This window comes from Pseudophryne corroboree, chromosome 3 (genome assembly GCF_028390025.1).
Source record: "Pseudophryne corroboree isolate aPseCor3 chromosome 3, aPseCor3.hap2, whole genome shotgun sequence".
NCBI classification, from domain to species: Eukaryota; Metazoa; Chordata; class Amphibia; order Anura; family Myobatrachidae; genus Pseudophryne; species Pseudophryne corroboree.
This window is the reverse complement of record NC_086446.1, coordinates 425907393-425924262: the sequence shown is the minus strand read 5'-3', so window position 1 is coordinate 425924262 and position 16870 is coordinate 425907393. Positions and strand designations below refer to the sequence as shown.

Genomic DNA, 16870 nt, shown 5'->3' with positions numbered 1-16870 from the left:
AACAGAGGAATTTCAACTAGGTCGATTTCTGCATTTCCTACAAGCAGGAGTGACTATGGGCCTGAAATTGGGCTCCATTAAGGTACAGATCTCGGCTCTGTCGATTTTCTTCCAGAAAGAACTAGCTTCACTACCTGAAGTTCAGACGTTTGTGAAAGGAGTGCTGCATATTCAGCCCCCGTTTGTGCCTCCAGTGGCACCTTGGGATCTCAACGTGGTGTTGAGTTTCTTAAAATCACATTGGTTTGAGCCACTTAAAACCGTGGATCTAAAATATCTCACGTGGAAAGTGGTCATGTTATTGGCCTTGGCTTCAGCCAGGCGTGTGTCAGAATTGGCAGCTTTGTCATGTAAAAGCCCTTATCTGATTTTCCATATGGATAGGGCGGAATTGAGGACAAGTTCCCAGTTTCTCCCTAAGGTGGTATCAGCTTTTCACTTGAACCAACCTATTGTGGTGCCTGCGGCTACTAGGGACTTGGAGGATTCCAAGTTACTGGACGTAGTCAGGGCCTTGAAAATTTATGTTTCCAGGACGGCTAGAGGCAGGAAAACTGACTCGCTATTTATCCTGTATGCACCCAACAAACTGGGTGCTCCTGCTTCTAAGCAGACTATTGCTCGCTGGATTTGTAGCACAATTCAGCTGGCGCATTCTGCGGCTGGACTGCCGCATCCTAAATCAGTAAAAGCCCATTCCACAAGGAAGGTGGGCTCATCTTGGGCGGCTGCCCGAGGGGTCTCGGCTTTACAACTTTGCCGAGCTGCTACTTGGTCAGGGGCAAACACGTTTGCAAAATTCTACAAATTTGATACCCTGGCTGAGGAGGACCTTGAGTTCTCTCATTCGGTGCTGCAGAGTCATCCGCACTCTCCCGCCCGTTTGGGAGCTTTGGTATAATCCCCATGGTCCTTTCGGAGTTCCCAGCATCCACTAGGACGTCAGAGAAAATAAGATTTTACTCACCGGTAAATCTATTTCTCGTAGTCCGTAGTGGATGCTGGGCGCCCATCCCAAGTGCGGATTGTCTGCAATACTTGTACATAGTTATTGTTAACTAAAGGGTTATTGTTGAGCCATCTGTTGAGAGGCTCAGTTGTTTTCATACTGTTAAACTGGGTATAGTATCACGAGTTATACGGTGTGATTGGTGTGGCTGGTAGGAGTCTTACCCGGGATTCAAAATCCTTCCTTATTATGTCAGCTCGTCCGGGCACAGTGTCCTAACTGAGGCTTGGAGGAGGGTCATAGTGGGAGGAGCCAGTGCACACCAGGTGACCTAAAAGCTTTCTTTAGTTGTGCCCAGTCTCCTGCGGAGCCGCTATTCCCCATGGTCCTTTCGGAGTTCCCAGCATCCACTACGGACTACGAGAAATAGATTTACCGGTGAGTAAAATCTTATTTTGTCTTATTGGACTGATCCTACTTAAATACTTTGCTGCATTTGAGCTGTTAGCGCCATTTACCACTAAAATGCAAGATGTGAATAGCCTATACTATAGTCATGTGTTCTATGTGCTTTCTCATTATAAATCACCTTCTCATTTCCCTGTTGTCCTATCACCATTTTTTATTATTTATTATTTATTTATTTATTAACAGTTTCTTATATAGTGCAGCAAATTCCGTTGTGCTTTACAATTGGAAATAACAATGATATAACAAAACTGGGTAATAACAAACAGTAATAGAGGTAGGAGGGCCCTGCTCGCAAGCTTTCAATCTATAGGGAAATAGTCATTTATACACAAGGATAGGTTTTATCTATTGCATAGTTGTCCACCAGATTGAAAAGGTTCTTGGTGGGCTGTATGATATGGTCATACAGCAATGATGAACCGGGTTGGAGAGGAAGAGAAAGTGAAGAATGAGAAGACATGTGAGGATATGTGTGGACTGTGCAGATTGGATGCAATTTGATAGGAAGGTTTATGAAAGTTATGTGGGCGGTTCTGGAATTTGATAAGCTTGCCTGAAGAGGTGAGTTTTCAGGGAACGCTTGAAGGTTTGGGGACTAGAGGAGAGTCTTATTGTACATGGTAGGGCATTCCACAGAGTGGGTGCAGCCCGAAGAAAGTCCTGCAATCGTGAGTGGGAGCGAGTAATGAGTGTGGATGAGAGACGCAGATCTTGTGAAGAGCGAAGAGGTCGGGTTGGGAGATATTTTGAGATGAGCGAAGATATGTACTTTGGTGTAGTTTAGTTAATGGCCTTGTGTGTAAGTAATAGTATTTTATGTTGAATACGGTAGAATACAGGTAACCAATGGAGGGACTGACAGAGTGGATCTGCAGACAATGAACGTCTAGCGAGGAAGATTAGCCTCGCAGCTGCATTCAAAATGGACTGTAATGGTGATAGTCTCGTTTTGGGAAGACCAGTTAGGAGACTATTGCAATAATCAATGCGGGAGATGATGAGAGCATGGATTAGAGTTTTAGCAGTGTCTTGTGTAAGGTATGGTCGTATTTTGGATATGTTTTTTAGATGCATGTAACATGATTTTGAGACAGATTGAATGTGGGGAACAAAGGACAGATCAGAGTCTTGTGGGGTAGGGTAGATTGTCAAGTTTTCAACAGTGATAGAGATATCAGGTTGGTACCTACTATTGGCCGGTGGAAATATAATTAACTCTGTTTTTTAATATTAAGTTTGAGGTGGCGAGATGTCATCCAAGATGAAATGGCAGAAAGGCATTCAGTGACACAGCCCAGTACAGATGAGGACAAATCAGGGGAGGATAGGTAGATTTGAGTATCATCTGCGTACAGATGATACTGAAATCCAAAAGAGCTGATTAGTTCACTAACAGATGAGGTATAGATAGAGAAAAGCAGAGGACCCAAGACTGAGCCTTGTTGGTACTCCAACTGAAAGAGGTAGCGAAGAGGAGTAAACATCTTAGTGATATTTGGTGGACCCCTTTCTTTGAAAGTAAAGCATTCATAACCATAACCAGAAATAACGACACTGAGACTTGAATTTTGGCAGAAAATTGCTAGCTATTTATTTGTCCCTAACCATTAGGAAACCTGTAATAAAGAGATTAATTTAATATGCCGCTCCAGCTGGCATATGGTGGCGGCCCAAAAGAACGGCTCACTTAATCTAAATTAAACTTAAATAACTCAACCCTATAAATTTACTAAAACTTACCATAAACCGGTAATAGGTGACAACTCAACCCCCACAGTGACTACCCACCGCTCCTGGGTGCCCTGCCGCTGCCTTCCCGGACGGGTGGTCAAGCGGCCATAAGTCGATGGAGGTGAGTGCACCTAAACCACAACCAACTGTAAAACACTACAGTTTTCTCTACAATACGAAACTGCCGTTCTTTTCCGCCAATAAATAGCCAACGAAAACAGCCAACAACTTAGAGCCAAAGCACCACGTGCCACAATTTCCAACTACCAGGGCGGGAGGGTGGGAAACCAGATCACCAAGAGACTTAAAATGGCTTCACCTTCCCTATATATATCAAGCCCTCCCCTTAAAGAAGGCTGTACTTTCCTCACAGCTAGGTCCACCCCTCCCCAGATGTTTAACTCTTTCCTCTCCTATGCAGTCAATACTCTCTTCTAAACATCTTAGTGATATTTGGTGGACCCCTTTCTTTGAAAGTAAAGCATTCATAACCATAACCAGAAATAACGACACTGAGACTTGAATTTTGGCAGAAAATTGCTAGCTATTTATTTGTCCCTAACCATTAGGAAACCTGTAATAAAGAGATTAATTTAATATGCCGCTCCATCTGGCATATGGTGGCGGCCCAAAAGAACGGCTCACTTAATCTAAATTAAACTTAAATAACTCAACCCTATAAATTTACTAAAACTTACCATAAACCGGTAATAGGTGACAACTCAACCCCCACAGTGACTACCCACCGCTCCTGGGTGCCCTGCCGCTGCCTTCCCGGACGGGTGGTCAAGCGGCCATAAGTCGATGGAGGTGAGTGCACCTAAACCACAACCAACTGTAAAACACTACAGTTTTCTCTACAATACGAAACTGCCGTTCTTTTCCGCCAACAGCGAAAGACTCATCCCCACAGTCTTTCGCACCGCCACCATAAACCTACCCTAACTCCTGCAAAGCGAAACCTAGATCCTCCAGAAAAAACATCATCCCCTCATCGGATAGATGTACTCCATCGCGCCGGAAAAGGTGGCTGTCTCTGAACCGTATCCTCGGGTGGCGAACCACCCTCCCACCGTGGGACAGCACCCACTTTGCCACCGCTCCGTTCACCTTTTTCCGGGCCTCATCAATCTGGCGACCATCCGCCACACCCCTCCAACACAACCTTGGCACCATCATGGAAAAAACCAACACACAATTGGTCCATTGCGCGGTCACACTTGCCAGATCCTGTATCATGGCCCACCGCAGCTCCAAGGATGTCCTCTTCCCCAAGTCGTTGCCACCTAGATGGACAACCAAAACCTTAGGGACTCCATGCTTGCTGGCCTGACTCACTAACCTACTCCTCAGCTCACCCCACATCATCCCGCGCCAGCCAAGCCATCTGACACCCTGTATTCCAAACAATGCCTGAGACCCTTCTGAGGCCACAAACCTGGCCGCCCAGTAAATGTAAGAGTGGCCAACCACCCAAATGGTCAAATTGTCTTCAAACCATCCTGAAGGGAAAAAGAGGGGTAGAATTGATTACTAAGAGGCTTATTCATTGTTTATACTGAAGGATCTGACAAAAAAGAAAACTTTAGGACTCGCTATTGCAGCAGTCACGGCCTAGCCGACTGCACCGTGTTTCGTTGCCAATTTAGAAGTGCAATTAAAGACACAAAGGGGGAAGATCAAATAAAATTAAACAAAATAAAAACAGGGTGGGGGGGGGGTATAAAATGGGAAACACATGTAATAACTCAGCTGGAGATGAAACGTAAAGACCTGCTGAGGGACTCTGATTAGACCAAATTAGCCGAATTATGGATTAGAATTCAGTCCGTCAAGTCAGGCAAAAAATCGCAAATAACTCCAGACCCCCGCTGCCGGCTCATGCCAGCAACGGCGAGTAGCTAATCCCTGAGTAGGAGAAAAAAAGGGGGTAACACCAACAGACGCACAACACCATAAATTCACAGAACTGTAACAACATAATACATTGCAATCTACACAAAGCACCAAGCGCAAACCGACCTCTCATGTGACGGGGCGAATATATCGTCTATAACTTGATGATTTCCATCGCCCCACCGCCTGTATTTCCGTTCTGGAGTAACCCGCCGCAGCAGCCGACGTCGCTGCGCCTATGCGAAAGGAGTGGGTACCGAAAGCAGTGGGTGGGAGGCCCAGGCCCGCCAAACAGCGACTCAGCATCCATCGAAACTGGTATTTCGTGACTGGCAGCCCATCATAATGCAACAGCCAAGACCCCTCCTTAACGGGTCGCACCCCCACGTATTGCATTGCCAGCCTCACCGGGCAAACGCTCTCCTCCAGCGCTGTAACCATTGTAACCCAGCGCCCTCTCCCCACTTGATCCGTTTTGGAGCGTCGTAACCTGCACAGCAAGGACCTCTCACCCACTACCACGTCCTCGACCAGCATACGCGAATCTGCTCTCTTGGAAGGCGCTACCAACTCAGAAACTCGAAAGGCTCCGTGGAAAGCCATTGAGAACGCCAAACTAAACAAAAGCGTCTCAAACCTGGACGACGCAACTCGCCCTACCGCCTTGATTACGGCCGGCAACAACGCCGCATCGATGGGCCGCCTCCTATCTGGTGGCGACGGCGCAACTCGCGCCCACCCTTTCATTGCCTTCCGCAGAACTTCGCTTTTTGTTACGTCAGGGACGCCTCGCAGCTTGCAGAAAAACGAAATGCCTGCCAAATACCGAGAAACCACTGCTCGTGACCTACCGGAGACGTAGAGCTGCCACATAAAAGAAAGCATCAGCCGATGCCTGCTCTTACCTTGATGCTGACGCCCCCGGACAAACTCCTCCCATTCACTCCAAGCTTGTCCGTACGCCTTGAGCGTGGCCGGCGCGATTGACCGCAACGCTAAACCCTCCAGTCCGGTCCGATCACCTGCCAAACATAACCGGGACAGTGAAAACCTTGTTCTTCGGCCTCAGGTGCCAAACCCCAAAATCTCTCCCACTGTCCACGCGACAACGCGTCTGCGATTTCATTTTCCAACCCGGGCACGTGCTGCGCCCGGAACCATAGGTTCCTGCGCAAGCAAGTCAAAAGCAATTGCCCAAGAACCCGTAGTACAACCAGCGATTTCGCCCTTTGGTTATTAATCGCATGCACCACGCCCAGATTATCGCACCTGAACACTATGCTGCGGTTAGCCAACCGATCGCCCCAAACTTCCAGCGCTACCATAATGGGAAAAAGCTCCAGCAGCACCAGATCCCTTGTAAGACCTTCGCTATGCCAATTCGCCGGCCAAGATGCCGCACACCACGATCCCTCCAGAAAACAGCCGAATCCAGAGGAACCTGCAGCATCGGAAAAAAGCTGCAAACTCTCGCTGTCAACGGCTGGCGCTTGCCATATGCTCACCCCGTTGAAATCCTCCAGGAATGAATCCCAGACGGCCAAATCCCTTTTTAACTCAGAGGACAATCGAACGAAATGATGCGGCCTGGCACACCCCGCTGTAGCCCTTTCGAGCTTCCGGCAGAAAACCCTGCCCATCGGTATCACCCGACAAGCAAAGTTCAGCATGCCCAGCAAGGACTGAGCTTGCCGCAGCGTGACTTTACGCGAGCCGTTGAAACGGCAAATAATTTCGCGGAGCTTTGACACCTTGTCCTGGGGTAGGCGACATTCTCCCGCCACGGTGTCAATTTCAATCCCCAAAAATGATAGACAGGAGGCCGGACCCTCCGTTTTATCCCTGGCTACCGGAACACCGAAGTGGTAAAAAAGGGCTCGTGTGCTAAACAGCAAGTCGCCGCATCTTGTGCCAGTAGCCGGCCCCGCGCAAAGGAAATCATCGAGGTAATGTGCAACCCCGTGACCGCCTGACGCAGACTCCACGCACCAATGAAGAAAAGTGCTAAAGCGCTCGAAAAACGAGCATGAAACGGAACATCCCATCGGCAGACATTTGTCGATGAAATACTCCGCCCCAATCCGGAAACCCATAAAACGAAATGAGTCCGGATGCAATGGCAGCAATCTAAAAGCTGACTCAACATCAATCTTAGCCATGAGGGCCCCGCTCCCGTAGCTGCGGACCATCCCTAGCGCCTCGTCAAACGACTGATACACCACCGAGCAATGAGCCGGTGGTATTGCGTCGTTGACCGATGCCCCTGGCGGGTAAGAAAGATGCTGAATGAGCCGGAAGGCGCCCGGAGTCTTCTTTGGTACCACCCACACCGGGGAGATGACCAAGTCATCCACCGGGGGTGACCTAAACGGCCCCTCCATCCTGCCCAACCTGACCTCCTTATCCACTTTTTCCCGTAACACAGTCGGCAAGGCTCGGGCGGATTGAAGGTTCCTGTGCGCACGCACGAACACTTCGCTTGCAACAGGCAAGCGAAAACCGAACTTAAAACCGTCTAACAAAAACTTTGCATCCCTTTTATTAGGATAAAGACCCAACCATTTACCCATAGTTTCCAACTTAACTGGCGTTGGTGCTCTGCTGAGCGGTCCCGCTCGCGGCCTGCTTAGGGTAGGGTTGTTTCCCCCGATTGCCCTGTCGTCCCCCTTTGAAACAAGAGGAGGCTGGGTGGGTTCCACCGCACTGCTGGCAAGAGTGGCGAAAACGGCACTGTTTGCCAAATGAACATGCTCCGCTGTTAAAAGCGAAGCATTTTCCCCGAGGGGCAGACCGCCCGCCCGTGCGAACGGCCAATCCGCCTGTCTTGGCAAATCCCCCGTCCGCGCCCGTTCCTTGCGCTGACGACCCCCCGCGGCGCCCCCCCATTCCCTGTTTCTGGGTCTCATCCTCCCGCTGGGATGCCCGGGTCACTTTGAGCCAGACTTCCACGTCTTTGAACCCAAAGTCCATGACCCGTAACCCGTCCTGCTTCTCCCGAAACTCTTGGTCATAACGCCGCCATTCCGAACCCGAGGATGTGCGCTGCATGTCGTGCACGAGATGAAGGTACCGGATGATATTCATGTGCTCTTCCGGCCTGTCCTCCAAATAGCAAGCCGCAAACACCCAAAATCCGGCCAGCCAGTTATCAAACGACCTGAAAGCTTCTGCCCCCATGCCCTTCGTAGCGGCCGCCGCCTTGTAATCCTTCTTCATGGCCTTAGTCAAACCAAATAAGTCCACAAAGTCACCCCTACGTATCTTTTTGCGGCAGCTATCTCGCAGGCCCCGCATAACTGCGGTGTACTCACAGCGCACTACCCCCGGCAGATCTCGCCTCTTCTTAGCCCTACGCTCCTCTTCACTAATTCGCCTGCGCCGCTTACGCCTCTTCTGTTGCTTAGCCGCTCTTTTGGCAAGTTTCTCGGCCTCCTTCCTTGCCCTAGCAGTACTATCAGCTTCGGACGCTTGCGACGCCAAAGAGGAGGATGAGGAGGAGGACGAAGAGCTACGCGAACTCGAGCTCGCGGTGGAATTTGAAAAAGACTGCACCAACTCACCGGATGCCGTCGACCTCTCCGACTCAGATTGTTCGTCGTCTTCATTCCAATCCTCGTCCACCGCGAAGTCTGCCGAGTCCCTTTCACCTTGGTCCTCTGTGGAAGACAAAACAAAAGAGGGCCCGGCCCGCGCATGCGGCGCACGCCGGGCACCCCGTGTGGAATGCGCAGGGCCCGAGCCTCCCTGCCGCTCGCGCTCTGACCCTAGCTCCAGCTCCGCCGCGGCAGCCCCCAGCTCTCGGCAGGCTCTTGCCACTCGCTGCGCCGCTGATGACCTGACCTTGTCTGACCCCCTGCGCCCCGCAGCTTGGCCGGAATCCGCCGTTGCCCTGGGGGAGGCCACTGCAGCTAATGGCCCAAGAGCCTGCACCACCGTGGCCAGCGCCGACGCTATGGCCCCAGGAGGATCCCATGCGGCACGACCCCCGGAAACGCCGCCCAAAGGACGACCGGTCCTTGGTTGGGCGCGAGCCCCCGCCCCCTGACCGCCCGACGCGCCCCGGGGGTCCCGCCCCTCATGTTCCAACCCGAAGGCAAGAGCCCCCTGGCCGGCCCAGTGGCTCTCCCTCTCCGATCCTTCCCCTTCCCTATCCAGGGAAGGAGAAGAATCCCCTGATCCTGGGGAGGACCTGCTGACGCGCACAGCTGCCCGTGCCGCGGCCCTGCGGCCGCTGACCCATTCCCTGTCACCCCTCCTGCCGCGGGCCCCACCGCGTCCTGCAACGGTGACAGGGACCTGCTGCCCCCCCGCGCGTGCTCCCCCGCGTGTCACCTGACCAGCGGAGGGTGCACCCGGATGATGTTGGCGGCCACCCCTTGTTGGTCCTGCTGTGTCCCCTTCATTTATATTTCTAAACATGCTCCCAGCGCTGCCTCCCTGAGGCACACGCTGCACCCCCCTCAACCTGCCTCTCCCCCTGCCGAACTCCGGCATCCGGGGAGAAGAAGAGGTTACTGCGTCTACTGCTGGCGCCGCTGCGCGCGCACGTGCGCGGCAAGCGGCGCCCGGAGCGCGCGTGGGCGCGCGCGCACACCTCGAGCGCGCGCCCCACGTCCACCCGCCAACTGCCGGCCTGCTCCTCTTGCTCGGCCGCCGCGCGAGGCTCCTGACTAGTCCCCGCGCGGCGACCGCCAGCTCCCTGAAACCTCCTCACCCCCCGCCCGGCCCGAACAGCCGACCGCGGCGGGGAAGGAGAGACTTCCTCTGCTGCACACTGGCGCCCCCCGCGGCGCGCACGCGCGCGCCCGCGGGCGCCCGCCATGAACCCGGGCTCGGCGGCTCCCGGCGGGGACGGCCGCCGCCCGCCGACACTCGAGCGGCCTGCAGGGACCCCTGGTCCCCCACGCCGCCCTCGTCTGGCCGGAGTGTCCGACTCGGCACCCGGCGGCGAGTCCGCCCGGGCCCCGCCATCGCTGCCTGTGGGGGCATCTGATGAGGCCCTAGGGGACGGAGCCCCGTCCCCCCCACCGCCCGCCGCCGCCTCAGGGCCCGCTCGGCCGTCCGACCCACGGAACCGAGCCGGGGCCCTTAGCATGCGCTGGGGGCGAGCGGACATATCAGCAGCCTTTTAATCAAAAACAGTAAGGGACACCCTGGGCTACTGGAGAGGAGAGTACAAATAGAGGGGACAGTCTATCTCGGTGACACAGCAGGAATACCTAATAAACAAATTTCTGCTGGCACTGCAGCACTCACCAAACCAGATCACCAAGAGACTTAAAATGGCTTCACCTTCCCTATATATATCAAGCCCTCCCCTTAAAGAAGGCTGTACTTTCCTCACAGCTAGGTCCACCCCTCCCCAGATGTTTAACTCTTTCCTCTCCTATGCAGTCAATACTCTCTTCGTAGATTCAGAGAAGCGAACACTGAAGGAGCGATTAGATAAGTAGGATAAGGATAGGAACCAAGAAAGGACTGTGTCTTTAAAACCTAGGGATTGTAGTGTTTGTATGAGAAGAGAGTGGTCCACAGTGTCAAAGGCAGCAGACAGATCTAGAAGAATAAATAGTGAGTAATGGCCTTTAGACTTTGTAGTGACCAAAACCTTTTATGCTCCAAAAACTTTAATTTTATATTTCCAGAGCTACCTCATTAGCTGCTCTTCTTGTTTATCCTATCCCCAGATTTCCCCAGTGAGCAGGTTCTTTGTTTCAACATTTCCTATAATGCCAACTCTTTTCTTACAGCTTTTCTTCCATTTACAAAGAGAGCGATGCTTCCTAGAGCCCCGTGCTCGCTTCTATTCTGCAGAGCTGGCCAGCGCTATTGGATACCTACACTCTCAAAATATAATTTACAGGTATGGCCTACTGGGCAGTGAGAGACACCAGAACCTTTAAGTTAGTTGGAAAAGTACAATATAATCTGATTAAAAATAAGAATTTACTTACCGATAATTCTATTTCTCATAGTCCGTAGTGGATGCTGGGGACTCCGACAGGACCATGGGGAATAGCGGCTCCGCAGGAGACAGGGCACAAAAGCAAGCTTTTAGGATCACATGGTGTGTACTGGCTCCTCCCCCTATGACCCTCCTCCAAGCCTCAGTTAGGTACTGTGCCCGGACGAGCGTACACAATAAGGAAGGATCTTGAATCCCGGGTAAGACTCATACCAGCCACACCAATCACACCGTACAACTTGTGATCTGAACCCAGTTAACAGTATGATAAAAAAGAAGTAGCCTCTAAAAAAAGATGGCTCACAACAATAATAACCCGATTTTTGTAACAATAACTATGTACAAGTATTGCAGACAATCCGCACTTGGGATGGGCGCCCAGCATCCACTACGGACTATGAGAAATAGAATTATCGGTAAGTAAATTCTTATTTTCTCTAACGTCCTAGTGGATGCTGGGGACTCCGTCAGGACCATGGGGATTATACCAAAGCTCCCAAACGGGCGGGAGAGTGCGGATGACTCTGCAGCACCGAATGAGAGAACTCCAAGTCCTCTTTAGCCAGAGTATCAAATTTGTAAAATTTTACAAACGTGTTCTCCCCTGACCACGTAGCTGCTCGGCAAAGTTGTAATGCCGAGACCCCTCGGGCAGCCGCCCAAGATAAGCCCACCTTCCTTGTGGAGTGGGCTTTAACAGTTTTAGGCTGTGGCAGGCCTGCCACAGAATGTGCAAGTTGGATTGTGCTACAGATCCAACGAGCAATCGTCTGCTTAGACGCAGGAGCACCCATCTTGTTGGGTGCATACAAGATAAACAACGAGTCAGATTTTCTGACTCCAGCTGTCCTTGAAATATATATTTTCAATGCTCTGACAACGTCCAGTAACTTGGAGTCCTCCAAGTCGCTAGTAGCCGCAGGCACCACAATAGGCTGGTTCAAGTGAAAAGCCGAAACCACCTTAGGGAGAAAATGAGGACGTGTCCGCAGTTCTGCCCTGTCCGAATGGAAAATCAGATATGGGCTTTTGTACGATAAAGATGCCAACTCTGAAACTCTCCTGGCTGAAGCCAGGGCCAGTAGCATGGTTACTTTCCATGTAAGATACTTCAAATCTACCGATTTGAGAGGCTCAAACCAATGAGATTTGAGAAAATCCAAAACTACGTTTAGATCCCACGGTGCCACTGGAGGCACAATTGGGGGCTGTATATGTAGTACACCCTTGACAAAAGTTTGTACTTCAGGCACTGAAGCCAATTCTTTCTGGAAGAAGATTGATAAGGCCGAAATTTGAACTTTAATAGACCCCAATTTTAGGCCCATAGACAATCCTGCCTGCAGGAAATGTAGGAATCGACCCAATTGAAATTCTTCCGTTGGGGCCTTCTTGGCTTCACACCACGCAACATATTTTCTCCAAATGCGGTGATAATGTTGTGCGGTCACTTCCTTCCTAGCTTCAATCAAGGTAGGAATAACTTCCTCTGGAATGCCCTTTTCTTTTAGAATCCGGCGTTCAACCGCCATGCCGTCAAACGCAGTCGCGGTAAGTCTTGGAACATACAAGGTCCCTGCTGAAGCAGATCCCTTCTTAGAGGTAGAGGCCACGGATCTTCCGTGAGCATCTCTTGAAGTTCCGGGTACCAAGTTCTTCTTGGCCAATCCGGAGCCACTAGTATTGTTCTTACTCCCCTTTTCCGTATAATTCTCAGTACCTTTGGTATGAGAGGCAGAGGAGGGAACACATACACTGACTGGTACACCCACGGTGTTACCAGAGCGTCCACAGCTATTGCCTGAGGGTCTCTTGACCTGGCGCAATATCTGTCCAGTTTTTTGTTGAGGCGAGACGCCATCATGTCCACCTTTGGTTTTTCCCAATGGTTCACAATCATGTGGAAAACTTCCGGATGAAGTCCCCACTCTCCCGGGTGAAGGTCGTGTCTGCTGAGGAAGTCTGCTTCCCAGTTGTCCACTCCCGGGATGAACACTGCTGACAGTGCTATGACATGATTTTCCGCCCAGCGAAGAATCCTTGCAGCTTCTGTCATTGCTCTTCTGCTTCTCGTGCCGCCTTGTCTGTTTACGTGGGCGACTGCCGTGATGTTGTCCGACTGGATCAACACCGGCTGACCCTGAAGCAGCGGTTTCGCCAGGCTTAGAGCATTGTAGATCGCTCTTAGCTCCAGTATATTTATGTGAAGAGACGTCTCCAGGTTTGACCATACACCCTGGAAGTTTCTTCCCTGTGTGACTGCTCCCCAGCCTCGTAGGCTGGCATCCGTAGTCACCAGGACCCAGTCCTGTATGCCGAACCTGCGGCCCTCTAACAGATGGGCACTCTGCAACCACCACAGGAGAGACAACCTTGTTCTTGGTGACAGTGTTATCCGCTGATGCATGTGCAGATGCGATCCGGACCATTTTGTACTGACACATTTCCTGGTTTTAGGAGGTTCCTGACAAGTTCGGATAACTCCCTTGCTTCTCCTCCGGGAGAAACACCTTTTTCTGAACAGTGTCCAGAATCATTCCCAGGAACAGCAGACGTGTTGTCGGTGTCAATTGAGATTTTGGAAGATTCAGAATCCACCCGTGTTGTTGAAGCACTACTTGGGTTAGTGCTACCCCGACTTCCAGCTGTTCTCTGGACCTTGCCCTTATCAGGAGATCGTCCAAGTAAGGGATAATTAATACGCCTTTTCTTCGTAGAAGAACCATCATTTCGGTCATTACCTTGGTAAAGACCCGAGGTGCCGTGGACAAACCAAACGGCAGCGTTTGAAACTGATAATGACAGTCTTGTATCACGAACCTGAGATACCCTTGGTGTGAGGGGTAAATTGGGACATGCAGATAAGCATCTTTTATGTCCAGGGACACCATGAAGTCCCCTTCTTCCAGATTCGCTATCACTGCTCTTAGTGACTCCATCTTGAACTTGAATTTCTGTATGTACAGGTTCAAGGATTTCAGATTTAGAATAGGTCTTACCGAACCGTCCGGCTTCGGTACCACAAATAGTGTGGAATAATACCCCTTTCCCTGTTGTAGGAGGGGTACCTTGATTATCACCTGCTGAGAATACAGCTTGTGAATGGCTTCCAATACCGTCGCCCTTTCTAAGGGAGACGTTGGTAAAGCAGACTTTAGGAACCGGCGAGGGGGAGACCTTTCGAATTCCAACATGTAACCCTGAGATACTATCTGCAGGATCCACGGGTCCACCTGTGAGCGAGCCCACTGATTGCTGAAAATCTTTAGTCGACCCCCCACCGCTCCTGAGTCCGCTAGTAAAGCCCCAGCGTCATGCTGATGGCTTTGTAGAACCCGGGGCGGGCTTCTGTTCCTGGGCAGGGGCTGCTTGCTGCCCTCTCTTACCCTTTCCTCTGCCTCGGGGCAGATAAGACTGTCCTTTTGCCCGCTTGTTTTTATAGGAGCGAAAGGACTGCGGCTGAAAAGACGGTGTCTTTTTCTGTTGGGAGGGGGTCTGAGGTAAAAAAGTGGATTTGCCGGCAGTTGCCGTGGCCACCAGATCCGATAGACCGACCCCAAATAATTCCTCTCCTTTATATGGCAATACTTCCATATGCCTTTTGGAATCCGCATCACCTGACCACTGTCGCGTCCATAAACTTCTTCTGGCAGATATGGACATCGCATTTACTCTCGATGCCAGAGTGCAAATATCCCTCTGAGCATCTCGCATATAAAGAAACGCATCCTTTAATTGCTCTAAAGTCAATAAAATACTGTCCCTATCCAGGGTATCAATATTTTCAGTCAGGGAATCCAACCACACTACCCCAGCACTGCACATCCAGGCTGAGGCTATTGCTGGTCGGAGTATAACACCAGTATGTGTGTATATACTCTTCAGTGTAGTTTCCAGCCTCCTATCTGCTGGATCCTTGAGGGCGGCCGTATCAGGAGACGGCAACGCCACTTGTTTTGATAAACGTGTGAGCGCTTTATCCACCCTAGGGGGTGTTTCCCAGCGCGCCCTAACCTCTGGTGGGAAAGGGTATAATGCCAATAACTTCTTTGAAATTAGCAGTTTTCTATCGGGGTTAACCCACGCTTCATCACACACGTCATTCAATTCCTCTGATTCTGGAAAAGCTGCAGGTAGTTTTTTCACCCCCCACATAATACCCCTTTTTGAGGTACCTGCAGTATCAAAGATCTGCAAAGCCTCCTTCATTGCCGTGATCATATAACGTGTGGCCCTATTGGAAAATACGTTTGTTTCTTCACCGTCGACACTAGATTCATCTGTGTCGGTACCTGTGTCGACTGACTGAGGTAAGGGACGTTTTACAGCCCCTGACGGTGTCTGAGACGCCTGAGCAGGTACCAACTGGTTTTCCGGCCGTCTCATTTCGTCAACTGACTTTTGTAATGTACTAACATTATCACGTAATTCCATAATTAAAGCCATCCATTCCGGTGTCGACTCCCTAGGGGGTGACATCACCATTACCGGCAATTGCTCCGCCTCCATACCAACATCGTCCTCATACATGTCGACACACACGTACCGACAAACAGCAGACACACAGGGAATGCTCTTATCGAAGACAGGACCCCACTAGCCCTTTGGGGAGACAGAGGGAGAGTTTGCCAGCACACACCAAAAGCGCTATAAAATGTATATAAACAACCCTAAAAGGTGTTGTTTCTGTTATATGCGCTTTAAAATATATAAATATCGCCAAAATATGCCCCCCTTCTCTTTGTTACCCTGTTTCTGTAGTGCAGTGCAGGGGAGAGTCCTGGGAGCCTTCCTCACAGCGGAGCTGAGCAGGAAAATGGCGCTGTGTGCTGAGGAGAATAAGCCCCGCCCCCTTTTTGGCGGGCTTTTCTCCCGGGTTTTGAGATATCTGGCCTGGGTTAAATACATACATATAGCCTCAATGGCTATATGTGATGTATTCCTTTGCCATAAAAGGTATTAAATATTGCTGCCCAGGGCGCCCCCAGCAGCGCCCTGCACCCTCCGTGACCGTTCAGTGTGAAGTGTGTAGCAACAATGGCGCACAGCTGCAGTGCTGTGCGCTACCTTCATGAAGACTGAAGAGCCTTCTGCCGCCTGTTTCCGGACCCTCGATCTTCAGCATCTGTAAGGGGGATCGGCGGCGCGGCTCCGGGACGAACCCCAGGGTGACCTGTGTTCCGACTCCCTCTGGAGCTATGTCCAGTAGCCTAAGACTCCAATCCATCCTGCACGCAGGTGAGTTGAAAATCTCTCCCCTAAGTCCCTCGATGCAGTGAGCCTGTTGCCAGCAGGACTCACTGAAAATAAAAAACCTAAAAACTTTTTCTAAGCAGCTCTTTAGGAGAGCCACCTAGATTGCACCCTGCTCGGACGGGCACAAAAACCTAACTGAGGCTTGGAGGAGGGTCATAGGGGGAGGAGCCAGTACACACCATGTGATCCTAAAAGCTTGCTTTTGTGCCCTGTCTCCTGCGGAGCCGCTATTCCCCATGGTCCTGACGGAGTCCCCAGCATCCACTAGGACGTTAGAGAAAAAGTAATACATAAAAAGTCAGACTTGCATATATCCACAGATTGATGCTGCAGCATACTGTATATGTTCCTCATGCTCTGTACTGAACTGAAATTTGCATCTTTTGATTGCTTGTAAAACTGAATTTCTGAAAATGCCCATGTTACTATAGTCCCTATGAGTTATTTATATATATATATATATATATATATACTAGCTGTTCTAGTCTTTCTTCGCATGGGAGTTTCTAATTTTCACAGTTGTAAATATAAGTAAGTGTTAAAAGTTTGGTCAATCTATAGAGATGTACATTTCAGACATCTTAATGTAAGTAAATATTAAT

The 16870-nt window shown here is 50.6% G+C and overlaps 1 protein-coding gene across 1 annotated transcript in view; it reads left to right on the top strand.

Annotated features, from left to right (window-relative positions):
* Positions 1-16870, top strand: part of SGK2 (serum/glucocorticoid regulated kinase 2) — a 104863-nt gene that overhangs the window by 44914 nt on the left and 43079 nt on the right. Inside the window, exon 6 of the mRNA XM_063960302.1 lies at positions 10798-10910. Within this exon, the coding sequence (XP_063816372.1) occupies positions 10798-10910 (113 nt within the window). The remainder of the gene's footprint in view (positions 1-10797; positions 10911-16870) is intronic.